The 19,798-nt window shown below is 45.6% G+C and overlaps 1 protein-coding gene across 15 annotated transcripts in view; it reads right to left on the reverse strand.

The window, feature by feature from the left end:
- Ablim1 (actin binding LIM protein 1) overlaps nucleotides 1–19,798 on the reverse strand; it is a 297,903-nt gene that overhangs the window by 168,177 nt on the left and 109,928 nt on the right. For 8 of the 15 annotated variants that reach the window (XM_023715540.1, XM_023715539.1, XM_023715534.1 and 5 more), the window contains exon 1: nucleotides 6,372–6,524. The exons of 2 other annotated variants lie outside the window; for them this stretch is intronic. In XM_023715540.1, coding sequence (XP_023571308.1) covers nucleotides 6,372–6,387 — 16 coding nt within the window. In that variant the 5' untranslated portion in view covers nucleotides 6,388–6,524. Of the gene's footprint in view, nucleotides 1–6,144; nucleotides 6,319–6,371; nucleotides 6,525–19,798 lie in introns of those variants that run through there. 5 more of the 15 variants (XM_023715545.1, XM_023715541.1, XM_023715542.1 and 2 more) reach the window with 2 other exon arrangements.

The raw sequence follows: 19,798 nt of genomic DNA on the forward strand, positions 1-19,798 counted from the left end.
GTGTGCATAAGTCATGGGTCAAGGCAATGGGTTATGAAACTCAGCCTATAGTATCTCCTTCATGCTGTAACTGCTTTTCAGATCTTTCTTAGAAACTGTCCTTGTCGTTAGTGTCCCTTTAAAAACTTTGGAGCTTTTCAAGTTAAGGTCAAGAGGAAAAAGCTAGACAAATCCAGGAGCAGGCCAGAGAGGGCATTCAATATCAGCCTGGGAAGCATTAAACATTCAGCCTGAACTCAGAGCACCTGGTGCTCAAGAAAAAGGGACAGGACAGCCAACTCTTCAGTCCACCGGCACATGAGAAATTCCCACACCCCAGCAAAGGCCCTCTTTTTCTCACACTTCCCCGGGGTGGAGGACCTAAGGGTGTTTACAAGACCACACAGGAAGGGTTGGCCAAATAGCTCAGGAGATTAAAGTACCTGCAAGCAGGAGCAGGGCCCAGGGGTTCAATCCCTGGGCCTGCCAGTCCAGCACTTGAGACTGGGCGTGGTGGCACATGCCTGTAAGCCTGTAATCCCAGCTCTTGGGAGGCTGTAAACAGGTGGATCTCTACGAGTCTGACTAAAATACAAAAAAAAAAAAAGCAGAAAACAAACAAGACCACATAGGAAAACAAAAAATGCTTGAGAAGAAACTGCTCACGCTTCAGTAGCACAGGTGACAACTGTTCTCTACCATTACAATTCTAGAAAAATTCACAGAGCTTTACAAGAAACTCTATAACTTGAGTGAGGTCTTTGATAAATATGGAAATGAGGGATATACATATTTCTCATGAGGGTAGGAGGGATAGTTTGGCCAAGACCGGAGAGGAAAATATTCAAATAGGAGGGTGCAAATACAATGAACACAGATACTGGAGTTAGGAGGTAGGGAGCAAGGATGAAAACCCAGCTTGTCCAGCTTCGAGCTGCGCAGTCTTTGTGCAGCATGGTAACCCTCATGGGCACCTCAGAGGAGGATCGCCACTAATGCTGTGGGCTAAAAGACTAGCGACTGTATGTATAAAACTCTCAGCACAAAGCCCACCATTTGTTACGTGTGCAGACACACACTTAATTTAACATTAAAAATTAAAATCAAACAAGATGAGCTGAGGATATTTATTTAGTTGGGCTCAGGAGGAGGTATTTGAAAGATGTGGGGTGATGCCTTCAGGACAAGCATGAAGCCTTGAATGTCACCTTGTCATGTACTTAGATGTTTGAGCTGGGAAATCGTGGGATGATTCAGTGTCCTTAGAGGATTACCTAGGTGTCACTCTGTAGGTCACAAGCACACCACTGGTTTCAGGAGCTGCCAGGAACAACATTATGGTGGCTGCCACATGTGGCAGGAAGACGCTACTGCCAAACTTTAAAGGATGTTGGACAAAGCAGATGGTGAGCCATCAGGGTGAGGTGTCAGCACCTCCAGAGATACCTGACATCTGAAGTACCTTCTATTATTCCAGAGGAAAGCAAAGTGGTCCTCTACAACCTCTTTTCAGGGAGAGTATAGCAAGCCTATATGTCTGCCAAGAAATCTCAGTGTCCTGCTTAGGAGGTAGAGCCTGGATCACACTCTTCTGACCATCTCTGGGGCTGAGTCCCGAGCACTGGCTCTTAGTTTGTAGAAGTGAGCTCCCCTCTCTTCCCACACTAGCAGCCCTCTTCTACCCAACTCTCAGGCCCTCAGGCCCTTATGCTTGCCAGGGAAGTGCTTATTCCATTGAGCCATCTCCCCAGCCCCAGGCCCTGGTCTTTCACTCTCTGAATCCTTCCCAGGCTTTCACCACACCAGACACTGAGTCTGGATGTGACGTGTGGGCGTGGACTTCCTCTTTCTCCCACCCAAATTTAAGCGTTGAATTCCTAACTCCCAATGAGTAAGAATGTGGCCTTCTCTGGGGAGGGTCTTTACAGAGGTAAGCAGGTTACAATGAGGTCACCAAGGTGGCCCTACTCCTAACTTCCCTTCTACGAAGAGAAAATATGGAGACGGGGTGAAGGCCATGTAGGTCTGAACACAGAAGTGAGGCAGGGCTTCTACAACAACCCAAGGACCACTAATGACAGCCAGCCAGCCAGCAAAGATTCTTCTTCAAGGCCCTCAGAGAGAATCGACTCTGCTGATACCTTGATCTCAGAACTGCAGCTTCCAGAACTAAGGTAATAAATCTCTGCTGTCTGAGCCCCCTGGTCTGCTGCACTTTGTTAGGCAGCCCAACAAAGTCCATCTGACTGTTCTTCACCATTTATCCCATATGTCAAAACTATCAAGTCTGCTGTCAGTTCCCATCAGTTCTAATGTGCAGGTTTCTCTTAAACCTATCACTCTCTTTTCATTCAAATTTATCACACATCCAAATAACCCAGTCTATAAAAATCTAGTCTGAGAATCACCTGCTCCAGGATACCTTTCCTGATCTTCACAGATGAAACCCAAAATACCTACCTTTGACCCACCCAATCACTAAGCTCTTTAAAGTATGCACTTCCTATTAATCATTTGTGAATCTATTTTACTTCTTCAGTGATGTCAATGAGCCGAAGAACAGCCACTATGTCTGTCCTTTAAGTCCATGACATCTTTCTGAGTACCTAGGTCCTGGCCTAACCCTGGCTGGAGGTGGTACCTGAATCCAGGAGCTCTGACCACACCTGGTCAGAATCAGAGTTACAGATTCTGAAAAAGAAAATAAATGGAGAATGGAGACAGCCCATGCTATAGACAGATTTGCTTGGATGAACCAGATTATACCATTCGTAGCAAGTTGAAACATCTTGGGAAATACGGCGTGTTGGAGCTCCTCTATCATTTGAAATATCTATTTCTGCCAAGAACTAACAGGCTTCTAGGAGCTGTTGTGGTGGATTGGTCGGTTTCCCATAAGGATTTCTTTTTATGTCTCTCACTTTTAGTGCTTGAGGGGCTGTACCTAATGACAACTGTGCCCAAGGTGTCCTGGTGCTCCCTATTCCCCACTAGGGCAACTGAGTGTCTCAAGGGGTTTTGGCAATGCCTGGAGACATTTGCATTGTCATGGGTGAGAGGCAGGTACACTGGTGTCTAGAGGGAGGGGCCAGGAATGATGGAAAACATCTTATAATGCTCAAGACAGAATTGCAAAGAATTGGGTGTCAAAATATCAGTGGTGCTTATGTTGAGAAGCCATGCGCTAAAGAAATGACTAGGCTGTGACAGTACATGTGTCCCTGTACACTTAAATCTCAAGAGAGGAGTGGACATCCCTTCCTCAAAGTACTGAGATGAATTTTATTCAGTTCCAAATTGCCCTAGAAGCAAGCTGGACCAGCCAACACTGTTAGGAAGCTTCCAGGAAGCAAAACAAAAAATGTGGAGCCCACACATAAAATTCCATTTACCTTGATGTGTCTCTCTCGCTGCTAAATCCTCAGGCCTTTCCATAAACATTGATCATTACTTGCCTGAGATGAATAATTACAGAACACAGTCCCCAGTTTTCATTTATTTTTATTTTCTTATTCCAATAAATTCCTTGCATATTTTTAAAAACTGCACTAGACCTCGTGTGGGTTAGACAACTACAGCTTTTCAGTGAGTTCAGCGGCCTCTCGAGGGTACGTAGATGAGCGCGCATTCAGGAAGACAGGTATTGACTGATAAAACCACAAACCCCTCTGGTGCTTCTCTGTTACAGGACATAGTCAGGGTAAGGTGCCCTTGAACACATCAGAGAAATAACCATTGCATCAAGATTCTGGGGTCGATGGGTGTCTGCAATTTGAAGTGAGTGGCTGACTGGTTGGGAGAACAGGAGTTAAGGGCAGTTAAGGAAGTCGGCGGGCACCAGTCCACCCTAGGAGGCTGTGAGGGGGCGCTGTGCTCTTTCTCCAGTCCATGTCAACCTGAAACCAAAGACGGCATAACCAACATGGCACCAAGCAGCAGCACAACAGGGAGTCTGGAGGCCCCCGTGTTCCTTAGAGCGGACACCACCATGGCCTGAGCTTGCTCAAGGATGGTTCCTGTTTACTCTGGAAGAAGTAGGAGACGATGGGAAAAGGTGCAGAACTTAGAAGACATGGATCCTGTCTCAGCCCTGACAATAGGCGCTGCCTCCACTGCTGGAGAATCTGCTGCGGGGCAGAAACAAAGCCATGTTGGATACAGATGGAGACTCTGCAGCTCTGAGAAGCTCACCATGTAGTAAGAGATGCAGATGTCCACATTGGAAACTGTGGTCACTTATGATGGGACAAGGAGGACAAGCGTGTGGTCCATTGATCTGCTGTGTGACTTTGAGCCACTTACTTTTCCTTGCTGAGCCTGATTTTTCATCTTTAGGATGGATGCCTTGGTTCCACGCTCCCTCCTTCCCCTTTCATTTTCTAGGCCATGATGAAGTTCTCTTCATTCCTTGGAAGCTTTATGTAACTGCCCCAAAGCCCTCTTTCCTGTGCAGGAAACCTGAGGTTGGTGTAATCAGAAATCTAGGAGGCAGCAGTGGGCCTGACATAGACCTCAAAATAAAACAAAGGAAAAGCTTCTAATCATTAGCCTGAGGGCCAAGATAATACTAGTGTGTGACCTCCCAGTGGCCTGGCCAAAGTATTCCAGCTAAAAAGTGGCTGCTGATTTGCAAAGTAAATGCTAACCCGGGCCAGTGAAACTTCGGCAAGTCCACAAGGCCTCGGAGGAGAACTGTTCTTTGGGGACTCTTGGTTTGTAACACATACCAGGTATAGTAAGACGGCAGCCTGCTTGGAGCCCACAGGAATAGACCTGAGAAGCAGATCTGTGATCTCCTTTCCCATCACAAATTACTCATAATGGGAAACTCAAATCCATTAGCAATAGAGGTCGGGACCACTTTATTCTGGTTGGGCCAGACGTCCAAATGAAGACTCAACTCTAATAAATGCCAACATCCGCAGTTGGTAGGGGGGTTCCTGGAAGGGTCCCCCAAAGAGAGGAAATGTTAGAAGCGCCTTTATTTGCACAAAAGCATTTCACTCAGTTACCATTACTTATGGAGAGACCGAAGCTAAAGCTGGCAGACATTAAAGATTCCTAGACGCAGAACACACAGAGCAGAACTACGTTTCTTTGTGCTGAGCTGGAACCTTAACACTGGGAAGCTGTCAAGATGCTATTTCTCTATCCATCTGCTAGTGTAATAAAACCAAACTGTATTTCCAGTGACAAGGATCAACTGGAGTTCAGCATTTTCATCTCAACTATATTCCCTTGGTAGCTCTATGAGAAAGACGAAGATAGAATGTACTGAATTGGTTCAAGGCAGCACCAAAAGGGCAGTATCTGCATTAGAGGACAAACATGTGGCCCATGGTAAGAAAATGTGACAACAAATCCAACCTCACCAGAAGCAAAATGGGCAGTCATTTATAGTACAAAATCATTTAAGGCCTCTAAAATATCAAGTGAGAAAAATGATCCCATTTTTATATTCCTCACATGTAGGTACCTATCTCATTCCAGGCTAGAAGGATCTAGAAAGTACTCACTAACCACTAACAACTGAGTCTGACAGAAAAGAGAAAACATCTCCTTGGGGTCTACCTAGTCTCCTGGTACATTTCATTTTAATATCGCATGCATTTACTCGTTAAAATAAACCCTTGGGCTGGGGAGATAGAGGGCTCAGTGGCACAGCACCTGCCTGGCAAGGGCAAGGTCCTGTATGTATGTATGTGTGCTATACAACATATAGTATATAAATATAATATATATAATATACACACAGATACACACAACAAGCCCTTGTGTTCTTTTACATTCCCTAGATAAATCAATTCTGAGAGATTTCTCTTAATTTCAGAGCCAAGCCTAGCACGTAAATAATATACACCTGTACGGGGCACACCCATACACCCTCTTAACATTCTTTCAAAGTGATTTCGCTGCCTTCTGTAGCATCCTTTAAGAAGGTGCTCCGAGGAGAGATTAGGGATCACACTAAAATGCCAGCCAGGCTCGGGCACGCCAACACAGTCCCTCCCAGGAGGAAGGACCCTTCCACTACAAACTTTAATTACTTTATTGACCGGAGGAAGCGCTGCCAGCGAGGAAGAGAATGAAGGTGAAGATGGGGGACAGAAGGGCAAGTCACAAAACGCATGAACAATCAAAAGCAGCTCACAACCCGGAGCTCACCTGTGCAAACACTCTAGCAATCAGACAGGGTGCCGAGGCTGTGGCTAAATGAAAGCGCCTTCAGAAAGTCTCGGCTCAACCGAAACCCAGACTTCGCTGGACAGAGCGTCCTGCCCCGAGAACATGTCTGCCCGGCTTCCCATTGATCTTTGGCCACTCGGCAGCCGAGCCCCGCCATACCACTGCAACTTCTGCAACCGCGCGCCGTGATCGATATTTATAATTACCTTTCTCCTTCACCATGGCAACCGGGTCCTTAGCCGAACCGGGCTGAAGGCGGCAACAGGAATGAACTCCAGGAGCGAGCGCGCCTGGGAGGGCCGGCGGGCGCACGCAGTCGCGTCCGCAGAGGCTGCGAGGAGCCGCCCCGGCACCCGCGTCCCGAAGTCCCGCCCCGCGCGCCCCGCTCCCACGCCCGCCGCGCCCGCCGCGCCCTGCCGGGGACTCTGCGCTCGCTCCACCAGCCGAGACCACGCGCTTCAGCTGCCTCTGTAGCAATGCAAAATTCCACCGTCCTAATCGCTGCTCACTGGCACCACCTTGCATTCCTCACGCACAAGCCAGGGAAAACGGGCAAGCGAAATGCCCCAGAGTGCTGGCCCCCTCCCAGGGTCTGATAGACGACTGCCAGAGGAGCGAGCCTGAGCCGCAGCCAGGGGCTGGTTCCCTAAGTAAAACTAGTCAATTGTTACATTATTAGTTTCCTATGACAGCTGCTCTCAATTCCTATTATAGCTTCTTTCAGGCAAACTGAATAAGCACAATTGGCCCTAGTGGAACAATAATGCTAGTGGCAACTTCATTTTCCTATGAGAAATGAACGGTGACACCTCGTTTGCCCTACAGCTTCCCCCTATAGTTTACCTGAATCCCCAAGGGGAAGGCAGAGGACACTGAAATACTGAAAGAGAGCCCCAGAAGAGGACGTTTTAGGATCCAATTGCTTATCCTGGATCAGATTCAGGATCAAAGTAAAAATCTGAATTAACCAGTTAGATAGGATTCCGACTTTCATTTTCTCCCTGCTTCCTGGGTGTTTTCTAGACAAGCTCATTTGATGTGTACTGGTGAGGGAGAAGGCCCTGTTACAGCAGGGGGAAGAAGCCTGCCTGGTGGAGGGAGGACCTTGTGCAGTCAGGACCAGCCTAACCCGGATCTGCAGGGGCAGCTCCTGGCTTTTCTGACCCAGGAGGTCTGGGAGAGGTCTCTCATGTTTCCCGGGAACAGAGGACTTCCTGGTTCAGAAAGCCAAGACCCACCCCACCCAGCACCTGCCTCCAGAGTCCTGTTCCTTGGGCGCCCCTCCAAAGTCATATACGTCTGTCTGGTGGAAGAAATGTGAAGAGCTGGAGACAAAAAGACAGCCGTCGCTCCAGTCAGGGAGAACAGCAGATGGCCAACACATCTTTCAAACCCAGAATGCACAGCCAGTGTTACACTGTATTTACTGCAAATATTGTAACGTGTTGGGTGTAGGAGAGCCAGGAGAACAGAAAGGAATGGAGCCAAGCAACCTGCCTCAGTTTTGACTCAGAGGTTGGTTATGGCTGAAATCACCAGCTTCGGGTAGGGCTGGAGAGAAACACTTATTTATCTCCATCTGGAGCAGGTCTTCATAGCTAGCTTTCTGATATGTAACAGTAGCAAAGCTCAAACAGCTGTGGCATTCCTACATCTGTGACTCAGGGCTTTACTATTAATAGCTTGGCTGTCTCTGTCTGTAAGTAAGGGCTACATCCCCTTCAGCCCCTGGGTCATCTTTTCTATGACATGCTTTGCCCACCCCCCACCCCCAGCCCTACGAGGTCATGGTTTTCCTATGTCAGCAGCCAGCTGGAATATAAATGCTGAAGAGCCTTTAAGCAGCCTCTCTAACCTCCATTCATAAATATGAGCCAAGCATGAGAGGGACACCATCCAACATGCAGAGGGATGACAGAGTTCAAAGTGCACGCTGGAGAACAGCCCTCTGCATTCCCCATTCTTCATGGTTAAAACTGCACTAGTCTCCTTTTCAAGACCTGATCACCCTCAGAGCCTTTAAAGAGATGTTGACAGGCAAAATCAGCCTCAGAGAGCTGGAATTAGTCTGTGCTAAGGGCCTAGCAGGTGAGTTAGTTTGGTTATATTTTTGCTGCATAAACAGCAGCACTTGGGCACTTTTAAGGCACTCAGATATTGAGCTCAACGCTAAGAGCCCAGTGGGCAGGGGTGTAACTTGGGGTAAGAATACTTGTCTGGTGTGCACGAGGGGCTAGGTTAGAGTCCCAGCCCCGGCAAGAAAAAATTCTAAGGAACAGCTTTCATTCATTTTCACCACCTCCCTTTGTTCCCTGCTGGAATGTCACTGTGAACCCTGCTGGCTTCCAATCCAAACTCAGTCATATATGAATGTTCCAGATACTGTGGAACATTCGCCATTAATTCAACTCTTCTGTTTACTTGGGATGATAGATTTAAGTTTACTAACCAAGCTGGGCTCTGCTTGCAGTCTCTCATCTACCTGTAGCCCTTTGGGGATAAACTACACCAGCCAGGAAGGTTCTTTGGCAGCTTGCGAGACTGAGAGCAGAGTTTATTCATTTCCATAGAAGCCTTTTCTAAAGGAAAACACTACACAGTGGATCAGAGAACTCCCCCCTCCTGTGTTTTCCATGGAAAGAATTTTCCTGTACCATAGTCACAGTGAATGAGTCACCAGCGTTAGCAGCTAAATAACAGTCATATGGCAAAAGTCCCCCAGCAATCAGATGCTGGTACTGTAGGCCGAAAGCATCCACTCTGCACTTTCAAGATAACTAGAGGGTATTGCTGAAGTTATTTTGGGAATGTGGGAGAGTAAAACCAAATTGTTTTTGTCTCCTGGCCTCGAGACAGAATGCTTAAGAGCATGGAGAACAGAAGCAGAGTGGAGATATTTTCTACTTCCAGTCCAAGCTGCAAGAAATACAGCAAAATCAGGAAAAGAAAAATGCATAGTTCATAGGAAAAGCTTTTTATTCTTATTTCTAAGGATGATTTTCAAAGAAGTTACCTCAGTCTCATTCCACTCTGATGAGGTAAGTCTTCCTAAGACAGACACTGACCCCGGGGTTTTATTTGTTATTTTACTCCCACTCGGAACCCCTCAACTGACCCACTGTTGCCTTTTCATTCACTTGAAAAATGAAGCAAGGAATACCAGTGACCAGAGGACAGAGACTAGTTTGTTGGAGAGAAAAGCTTGTTAGCATACAAATACTGCTGACAAAAACTCAGCATGCATCATTTCCACAGAAATCCCAATAATAAGAGGAAATGCTACCACTGGAAAATAAGCACGGGGGAGAGCCCACGTCCCTGATGCCACGCCCTCTGCAGGGCCCCTGAAGGCAGGGCTCCTTCACTGCTCCAGACCCAGGGATCCAGGGACTGACCCTCAATGCCTCTTAAGTGAGCAATCAAAATCCTTCTTAGCAGCATTCAGGGAAAGAAAGCTCAACAAGGTGCCCCTCATTTAGCCTTGATTTATGTTTTTACCCCGTGATGCTGATGGGAAGTCTGAGGTACGCTACGGTGGTACCGCACGGGCAGCCCAGGAAGGAGAGACACAGCTGCTGTGGAGGCGCTTACTGTCTGGGCAGGGGAGGTGCTGCCACAGGTGCTCTCCTAGGAATGAGGACTATGCTAAGACAACTGAGGCACAGGGTGCGGGGCAGTGCTGGGCCCCACCTGGGGAATCACCAGACGGTGAGGATGGCTGCCCTGAGCAGAGGGAGTGCGGCAAGAACGGAGAGAGCAGGTTGCCGCTCCTGGGCAGCAGGGGAAGCTCAGAATCAGGTTGGTGAGAGCCACACGGGGCTTCAGTGCCACTCAGAGGCGGGCGGACTTCAGAAGGGATGAGTCAGACCTGAGCTACTTATCTCTTTCCAAGCCAAAGGCTGCTCTGTAAAGCCCTCCTACGATCCATTTTCAACCACGTGGCCTCCCTTCAAATGGCTGCGGGGCCTGTGCATTGCCAGGGCTCAGCAGGCTGCCTGGGGGTCATCGAGGCCCCCGGGAGTAAGGATGGTTCTTAGTTTGCTCTCACATTTCTCTCATGAAGTGGATGGGAGAAGAGCCACACAGACCAGGCACAGAATTTGAAGGAGTGCATCCCATTGGGGACTGGCTTGGCCTTCCATACCATGGCTTCAAGTCCAGAACGAGGCCCTGAGCGCCCTGCAGGCAGGGGAGGTTTCAGGCTCTGCCTTCCCCCCACCCTCTCCCACAGTCCAGGACTTTGGTGACTCAAGTTCTGCAGGTCTGAGGCCTGAGCTGTAGCCATTCCCCTCCACTGGCCTGAAATAGAAAGAGGGCCTGAGGCTTACAAGAGCCACCCAAGTGCCATCACATCTGAAAAACAATCCTTATGTTCTTGCTTGACCAAAATAACTACGTGCCTGCAATCTTTTTTTTTTTCTTTCTTTCTTTCTTTTTTTCTTTTTTTTGTGGTACTGGGGGTTGAACTCAGGACCTTGTACTTGCCAGGCAATCGCTTATTTTGCTGAGCTATCTCCCCAGCCCATGCCTGCAGTCTTAATAAAAATTTAATAGAACTGGTGATTCTAAATTTTCTCGTGAGACCAATTTCCTGTGTGTCTGATCTACTTTTCATGTGCTTAACTGACAATGTTTAGGAATTTTTTATATGAATTTCATAGAATCAATTCCCAGCAACATTCTTGCCTCCACATTCATTAAAGTAGAAGTATTTTACTCTTGTTTCCAACACTTCCTTGGGATCTTTCTCAAGAGCCAATTCTCAGTGTGGACGTAAGCAGTGGGTTGTAGCTTAAAAAAAGGACAAAAATTCTTCCCGTTTATCTAAAGGTCAGTATAAACAATTTACTAAGGACAAAAATGACAGGATAAACACCAAATCAGTCCCCTTTCTACAATTGTAATAGAATTACTGGAATTCAAAGTATCTTTTGATAGGGCTTCATAAATTTTAGACTAATTTCAAGCACATGAGAAGTTTGCATAGCATAAAAACAGCTCTGAATTATTTGTGAAGGCCATTTTGAAAGGCCATTTTAAAAAACATTTACACTAGCTTTCTTTTCCTTAACATTTTTTTAGTAGAAATCTAGTTATTAGTATATAAAACTGGTTGCTTTCTGTCAGGTAGAACTGTGATATCTTTCTTAGCAATATTTCCTTCTCTGGGACACTTAACTTTACCAGTGGTCCGAACTTGACTATATTGCAGTGAAAAGTTTATTTATTTATTACTTTTTTGTGTGTGTGTGAAACTGGGGATTGAACTCAGGCCCTTGCATTGTCAGGGAAACAGTTATTCTACTGAGCCATCTCCTGGACCCTGCAGTGAAAGGTTTAGGTCTGCATCTTCAAGGCTCTTGAGGCTATCAGAGGGGGTGCTCAATGCTATGAGATCTGCATTCACATAGTAACAGACAAAGGTAGGAATGCAGCCTGGGCTTGGGAGTATACTGGAGATTGAACCTAGGCCTTCAACATCTCTCTACATCCCCGGCCCTTTTTATTTTTTGAGATAACGTCTTGATAAGTTCCCCATGCTGTTCCCAAAACTGCAATCTTCCAACCTCAGTCTCCTGAGTAGCTGGGATTACAGGCATGCCTGTGCCTGGCTGAGAATGTAATGTCTGATGATTGCGAAGCGCGTTAGCTTTCCCTACTGCAACAAATACCTAGGATAATCGATTTGGAAAAGCTAGGCCAAGGTTGTGCTGGGGAACATGTGGCAGAGCCAAATGCATCTCTCTGCATGGGCATGACCCAGAAGAGAGGGAGAAGGGATGAGGAGGGGAAAGGGAAGGAAGGAGAGAAGGAAAGGAGGAGGAGGGGGAAGGAAGGGTAAAAGCGGAGGAGGAAAGGAGGGGAGGGGAAAGCAAGAGGAAAGGGAGCGGAGGGGGAGGGATGGGAAGGGGAAAAAAGGGGAGGGGGATAAAAAGGGGAGAGAAGGGGAGGGAGAGGAAAGGGGAAAGGGCTAGGGGCTGGGCCTGGGTTCCCACTACCCCTGGAGGCTTGACTCCAGTGACTGGGTGACCTTCCACTAGGCCCCACCACTTAAAGATCCCATCTCCTTCCCATAGCACCCAGCAGGGGACCTGGCCTTCCACACTGAGACAGCCTAGATGCAAACTACAGCATCAAGGCATAAGTTATAGATAGCTTGTTAGAGAGCAAGTGAAAATTCTAAAGGAGTGCTCAGTTTTTCTAATCTAATGACTGGTTGAAAAAAATCCAACTCAAATATATATAAATAAAGAATCCAGTCTCTTAAAATTCAGTCTAGCAATTACCTGAACATATTTGTCAAGATGCAAATGAGTTATTAGCTTGTAGAGAAAAGAAGCTAAAAAGGAACTTGGGTTGTCATTTTAGGAGCTCTTAATAACCTACCCTATTACTTTCATCACTGTTAACTGGGTGTCTGTTATGTGTCAGCCACCACGTCAGTCTCTCTACGGCCATCACCTCATTCAGTCATTACAAAGCATGAAGTACATGTTACCACACTTTATGTGAGGCCGAGGGGGTCAGGTTTGTCAGAGTTCAAAGCTACAGGTTCTACTTGGGGTTGCTGGGCCTTCCCTTCTCTGGAAGTTGTTAAAGAGCCTCTTCTTCCCATTTCATAACTACATACACACAGTCACACAGTCACACAGTCACACAGTCACACACACACACACACACACACACACATACACACACACTGACTTCTTTGATATTTCCAAAAAGCCTGGAATAATGGAAATGAGGCTGGATTTAGCCCTGTCTGTGTGAAACAGTCTTTTCCTTTGTTACTTTACCGTTGTTATTCCTTGAACTTCAAGCTGTAGGATCTGTCACCTACATCATATCCTAGCTGTGGCCTGCCTTTCTCATCCTGGCTGTACTGGAGAAGATGGCGCACCCAGACCCACAGACCCAGCCTCTAAAATGCTATTTGGTAATCTACTGTGCCGGCCATTCTTAAGGAAGGGCATTTCTGTGGTTTATGTAAAGAGAGGGGCCAGGGAGATGGCTCAGTAGAATAAGCGCTTGCCTGGCAAGCGCAAGGGTCTGAGTTCAATCCCTGGTTCTGCCAAATAAATAAATAAATAAATAAATAAATAAGATATCCCATCCCTTCCTGGCTTAGGGTTCTCTAGATTTCTTATAAAGAGAGAGAGGACTTTTTTTTGGTTACAGGATTTTTACAGGCTTTAGAAAACCCACATCTGCCCCCCTTAATTGGTCTCACAGTTCTCCTCATGTCCTGGCAAAAATAGCCTTTCTCTTATTCTCCTGGGACATTTCAGTCATCACCCGAGGGACAAGCCAAGTATAACAACCCACAGGCACAGTCCTTCCAGCCTCTGCTAGCCCAGGAAGGTGGCGCTGGCACCAAATAATCCTCAGAACACAGAGAGGAGCCAGGCAGCCAACACACTGGTTGATGAAAAGCTCCAACTTTTATTAGTAAACAGGCTTTAAGGCATTTAAAAATTAAAGTCCTCAGGCAAGCTTGACCAGGGTTACACAATCACTTAGAAATGGATCAAAGTTCCCCATGTCTGGCCTCCGACCAGTGCTTATTCTAGTGTGTCATAGTGGCCACACAGGCAGGCTGATGGAGCGTGGGCCACGGCTCCCCCACATGCTGAGTGACCTTGCACACTCCGTTTTCTCTCTGTGGGAGTCAGCGGTCTCATCTGGGAGTGGTAGTGACCCAGTCCACCTGGGAGGGTGTGGCAAGGGCAGGGCCAGCCTGCGGGTGTGCAAACTGCGCACCTGCGGTGGGCTCCACGTGCAGAGGGCCAGCCTTTCACTTAGTTCTCCCTGTCATATTGAAATGAGAGCCTCAGTGAGAGTGAGACAGTGGGACACGCGTGTGGCAGCCAGGTGAGATGTCTCCCACTCTCGCTGCCCGTTACCTCAGAGTGTCTGCAATAGCCTTGAGCACAGACTCCAGGAGCCTTCCCTGGCTTAGCCAACAGTGCCACACACAGAAGGTTATGGCACAGAAGGCTAGGGGGACGGCCACCCAGCGCCCCATTCTGTCTTGGTCTCTTCTGACTCATAAGTTAGCCAAAGGTAGACTACGGGGTTGGTTTTGTGCAGAATTTATACTGCTCTGAAAGAAATTATATATATATAATATATATATATTCATTCTATGAAATGCAAATTGCATAATTTCAGTAATTCTACATGATTTAAATGCTCTCATGTTTGCATTTAAAATCAGCATTGCATAGTATAAAAATGAAAGGTAAAATTTATATTAACATTTGCAATTTTAATCTTACTATAGGGCGACACTGAGTAGCAATCAATACACTACAAATTAAAGCTGGACAGGGTAGCACATGCCTGTGACCCAAGCACTGGGGGACTGAGGCAAGAAGATTGTGAGTCTGGGGCCAGCATGAGCTTCATAGTGGGACATTTTCTCAAAACCAATAATAAACTAACTAACCGAATAACTAAATAAATATGCATACATACTACAAGCTGAGAGGCCACAAAACAAGTAATTTCATATTTTAGTAACTTTAAATACATGTTTTTCCTGCACAGAAGCCCCCCCCCCATTTTTTTTTGCCCTGTACCTCACATATTATGTGCTCAGCATTCAGGAGAACAGGGATGGGATGTTCTTTTTTTATTTTTTATTTTTTATGTATTTAGGGCAGGGACTACAGGGTCTCACTAAGTAGATCAGAATGGTAGTGATCTGCCTGTGTTCAGCCTCCCAAGAGGTGGGATTACTTACAGACAAGTACCACCACGCCCAGGCTCAATCGCTGGCTCAGCTCGCGCTGGGGGCAGGGCCAGCATGGCACGCTGCTGGGGATTGAACCCCAGCCACTGTGCTCTGCCTAAGCAGGTCCTTCAGTCCACTGAGCTGTCTGGCCAGCTGGATGTTCTTTATGACATAAAAGTGCTGGGCACCGAGAAGAGGTAAGATGAGCAGTAGTAACAGTTCTTATTGTCTAGTTTCTCCTGATGCGTCAATTTACAACAAAGTAAGATACATGTGAAAGCTGTACAATTCAAGTTTTCAAGGCCATTTTAGGTTATAAAGAGCCTCTGAGGGACTGGTGGGATAGCTCAGAGGATTAAGTGCTTGCTTAGGCAAGTTTAGGCTGGCACTGTTCCATCCCCCACACGACATGCTGCGCTAGCCTCACCCCCCAGGGCAGGATGAGGCGGCCAGAGCCCAGGCTTAGATGCGCAGGCCTGTAATCCCAGTGCTGGGGGCCCTGAAAGCAGGAGGATCACCATGAGTCTGTGCTGTGTAGTGAGACCCTGCAACAACCAAATACGAGAGAGAGAGAGAGAGAGAGAGAGAGAGAGAGAGAGAGAGAGACTGCAAGAATACTGAAGCTGGAATTTTAACCTGTAATGCCTTAAAAGAAGTTAGTTGCTCTTTCAATGCTTTTTACATAACTTTTGCTGACAAATCAGATAAAGCAAGGTGATGTCAAGCCTCAAAGAAAGTGGCCTCGATGGGCGGCAGTCACCCTAGGAAGACAAAGTCATACTATTAACACAATCACGCATTCAACAAGCATTATGGAGTGCTTGCTAAAAATCTCAGGAGCGGTTCTGGGTACTGGTGTACCTTCAAAGCAAAGCATGGACAAAACTCCTTATCTTTGTAGTTCTAGAGCTTACATTCTAGTTGAGGATGAAGTTGCCTAATAAAATATGTACATTTTACATACAAATATGATGAATGTTAAGATCTATGGCAAAAAAAAAAAAAAAAAAGCAAAGCTGGAAGAGAAAGTGTTGGGAAGGGTCTGTGGTTTTGAGTCATAACGGTTTTAAGTGGTAGAGGAAGGCATGAGACATTTTCATTTCAATAAATACCTGACAGAGGAGAAAGAAAACTTATCTGAATCCTAGATGGAATGAACAGTAGGAGCTGACCTACAAGTCAAGATGGTGGGAGGCTGTGAGAGGAAGAGTGAAGGCGGAGAGGTGGGAGAAGTTGTTGGAGCCCTAGCAGTCACCATGGAGACCTTGGCTTTTCCTGTGATCGAGGCAGGAAGCCACTGGGTTCTGCACCCAGACTTGCCCGATCTGACTGTCATCTCTATGGGATCTGCTGGCTGCTGCACCATTATTGGAGTGAAGAAGAAGTTGGATATGTGCATGATGTAAAGTAGAGCTGGGGGTTGAGGAGATGTCACAACAGACTTGGAGAGAGTGTAGAAATTAAGAAATGAAGACTGAGGACTAAGACTGTATCAGTACTAAGCAATGAAACACCAAAGGACAGGTGCCAGTAAAGTATCTTTTTACCCTTTTCTACCATAAAAAACCTTGAGACAATTTATGATGAAGGCATAAGAGTCTAAACCAACAAGAGAAAACCAACAGATGTGGAAGAGTACAGAGGACTTAAAATTCACACCCTAAGAGCCGGGGGTGTAGCTCAGTGGCAGAATGCTTGCCTAAGTTCATTCTGCAGTGCTGCAAATAAAATAAAATAAACATAAATCAAAGTAAAAGGCCTGAACATAGAAAACATAAGGAGCAGAGATGTATTCAAGATAAAAGATATAAGAATACCCCCAAGATGAAGAGAGATCTCAATTGGTAGATTTGACTTGTAAAATTTGATGCAGAATTCTAAATCTAAGTCCTACATTAAGTTTTTTTAACTTCAAAGAATTTCATTCTCCAGATATCCAGGCAGATAAAAGACTGTTGTCTACAAAAAACAGAAAATTGCATACTTCTTAACAGTAACATTGATGTCTGGAACACAAATAGGCCACACCTGAAAGTCTCAGTAGAAGGAAAGGGGTCATTCTTAAAACCTGACAAATAGCCAAGACAGTGATTAGATGCGAAGGCAATGGTGGGCACTGCAAATGCGAAGGTTCTTGGGCAACACATCACTGTGGACCCTTCCTAGGAAAGCACCCTGGCAACAACACCCAGCCAATGAAGAGATGTTGTCAAAACAAATCCAGGAACTCAAATGCAGTAAAAAATCTAGGAGCAATCAGTGAAATCAATCACATAGCAAACTGATACTGGTTACTGAATTACAATTAGAGGAAAGAATGAGAATTTTTTGAGCAAGAACAAGATGTTAAAAACATCATAACTAACAACATCCAGGGTTGGAGAAGAGAAGCACCCAAGGGTTGCTCTTGTTTTTGCCGCAGAGAGAATGATGTGCAGGAGAGTGTCCTGGATCTTTAATCTAAGCATCCTGCAGGAGCAGCCTCGGGTCCTATCACCTTTACTTAGAGACCAGGCAACATCTCTTCACTGTTTTTAGATCCCAGTTCCCATATCTTGCACTTGATAAGACCAAGGTTGTCAAGAGGAAATTTCTTTTCATGGTAATCATTATGTATTGAAAACATCTACTAGTAAAAAAATGCTAAAAAAAGAATGAAAGAAAGAAAGAAAGAAAGAAAAAAAAAAGAAAGAAAGAGAAAACCCAGCATAACATTATCTTTTTATAGATGATATACAGATTCTTAGTGCAAGAACCAAAATTTATATTTAGTATTTCCCTGGCTGCTTTCCTTCACTGACTGATGAATACAAATAACCATGATCCATTGGTTGTTAGGACAGTCACATAAGGTTTTAGCTTATCTTCCTATTAACTTAACCTGTGTATTCATGAAAACACCAAGGAATGCTCATAAGACTTTGATTGATCACTGTAGCATCAGTGACCAGGTGGAAGGCTATGCCCTGGGAGCCCTTGCCCAGCCCTTCTCTGTCCTCATTCTACCCTTCTTGGCCTCTCCCGACCCTGTGGCACTGGGAATTGACCCTAGGGTTTTGCACTGAGCTACATCCCTACTCTTTTCTTCCCTTCTCTTATTCTTTATCTTTCTTTTTAATTTTGAGATAGAGCCTTACTATGTTACTAAGTTGCTCAGGTTGGGCTCAAACTTCCAATGTCCCTGTCTCAGCCTCCTAGAATTCTGGCATTACAGGTGTATACCACCATGCCCAGCTCCCTAACCCTCTTTTTTGTCTGTTTGTTTGTTGATGGAGTCTCACTAGCCCAGGTTGGCCTCAAACTCATGGTGACCTTCCTACCTCAGTCTCCTGGGTGCTGACATGGTCACAGGCATGCTGCACCACACACTGCCCCCTACTCTTCTTCTTCCTCTTCCTCTTCCTCCTCTTCTTCCTCTTCTTCTTCTTCTTCCTCTTTTTTGTATAAACCAGGGATTGAACTCAGGCCCTTGTGCTTGCCAGAGAAACACTTATTCTTCTGAGCTATTTCCCCAGCCCCTACCCTTCTTTTGAAAAGGTACTGAGTCATGTCTCTTCCCCTTGGGCAGAGGTGACTGGAATATTAGCAGACAGTGGATTGGAGACAGACTGATACATTGATTAGCCAAAGATTTATAATTTATATCATTTTGAAAAAGATGAATTGGTCCAATTAAATTTTCATTCCTGGGAATCTAATATATATATATATATATATGCTGCAGGCTGTGGTGGGACCCATATTAAAAGATAAAACAAGTCCAGTCCAGTCCCAGGATAGGCATCACGGTGTGCACCAATGCGCTAAACGCTGGCACATGTGAGAAAACCCTGCAGGAGTGAGGACAAGGTCGTTCCCCACACCTAGACTGCTGGTCCTAGGGCAGCCTAAAAAGAAAGAAATCTAAGTCATCCCTATTTTATGCTTTTAAAAAAAGGTCATACATTTTTCCTGGATGCACCGATCACTTTCAACAACTCCTCCACTGTAGTCACCAAGAACAACAGAATGATCCTCTCAAGGCCCAAACATGTTCTCCAAATGTATTTTTTTTCCTCAAGGGAATCAATGATTAATTGGGTCATTCTATTGTACAAACATAATAGAGCCTGCATACATACATGCTGAACTGCTGCTGCTTCCTTTAAAATACGCAAATGAGCCTCCTTGGGTAAACCCTGGTGATGAAGCTCACAACTGCATCATAAACAAACGTGACCCTAAATGTCTTTCTAGCTACTATTATGATTTAGGAACGTGATTTATAGTGTTTATCTGGCCCTGCAGAAATGAGTTGTATTATGATGACATTCTGCTCTGTTTACATATGCATATGGGCTCTCTTTAAAAAATTTAACCAGTTGTGTGTTGCTACAATTCAGCTAAAGACTGCGCTAGTGCTCTCTTGACACACAGGCCAGGTTGGCTATTGAAAGAGGCAAAGAAAATAGTTTTCATCCCTTCTTCCCTCTCATCATCCCTAACAAGATGGAAAATACTCTGCCTAAGAACTGGATTTGTTGGGGTTTGAGGGAGATTAGAGAAAGCAGAGGAAGGGAAATATTTAGAACTTAACTTTTTGATTTTGGAGCTGGATTTGCAACATATTTTTTCCTTTCTGAATAATATATACTAAGAGCCCTGAGCAGTTACCAATATGCTTCATTGGCTATTAAATATGCACACAGGAAAAAGCACCAAAGCCATAAAACAGCATTAGACCACTGCATCCATAATCATGAGTCAGGTAAGCAATAGGGCAAGAACAGAAAGACGCAAGTGGCTCTTAACTCACTAATTACACTAATGAATTTTTCTGATCATCTGAACATGCAAATCACTGTCTCTGTGGAACTGAAAGTGGTGTATAGATCAAAGAGACGTGAATCAAGCACT

This window comes from Octodon degus, unplaced genomic scaffold (genome assembly GCF_000260255.1).
Source record: "Octodon degus isolate 3935 unplaced genomic scaffold, OctDeg1.0 scaffold00042, whole genome shotgun sequence".
NCBI classification, from domain to species: Eukaryota; Metazoa; Chordata; class Mammalia; order Rodentia; family Octodontidae; genus Octodon; species Octodon degus.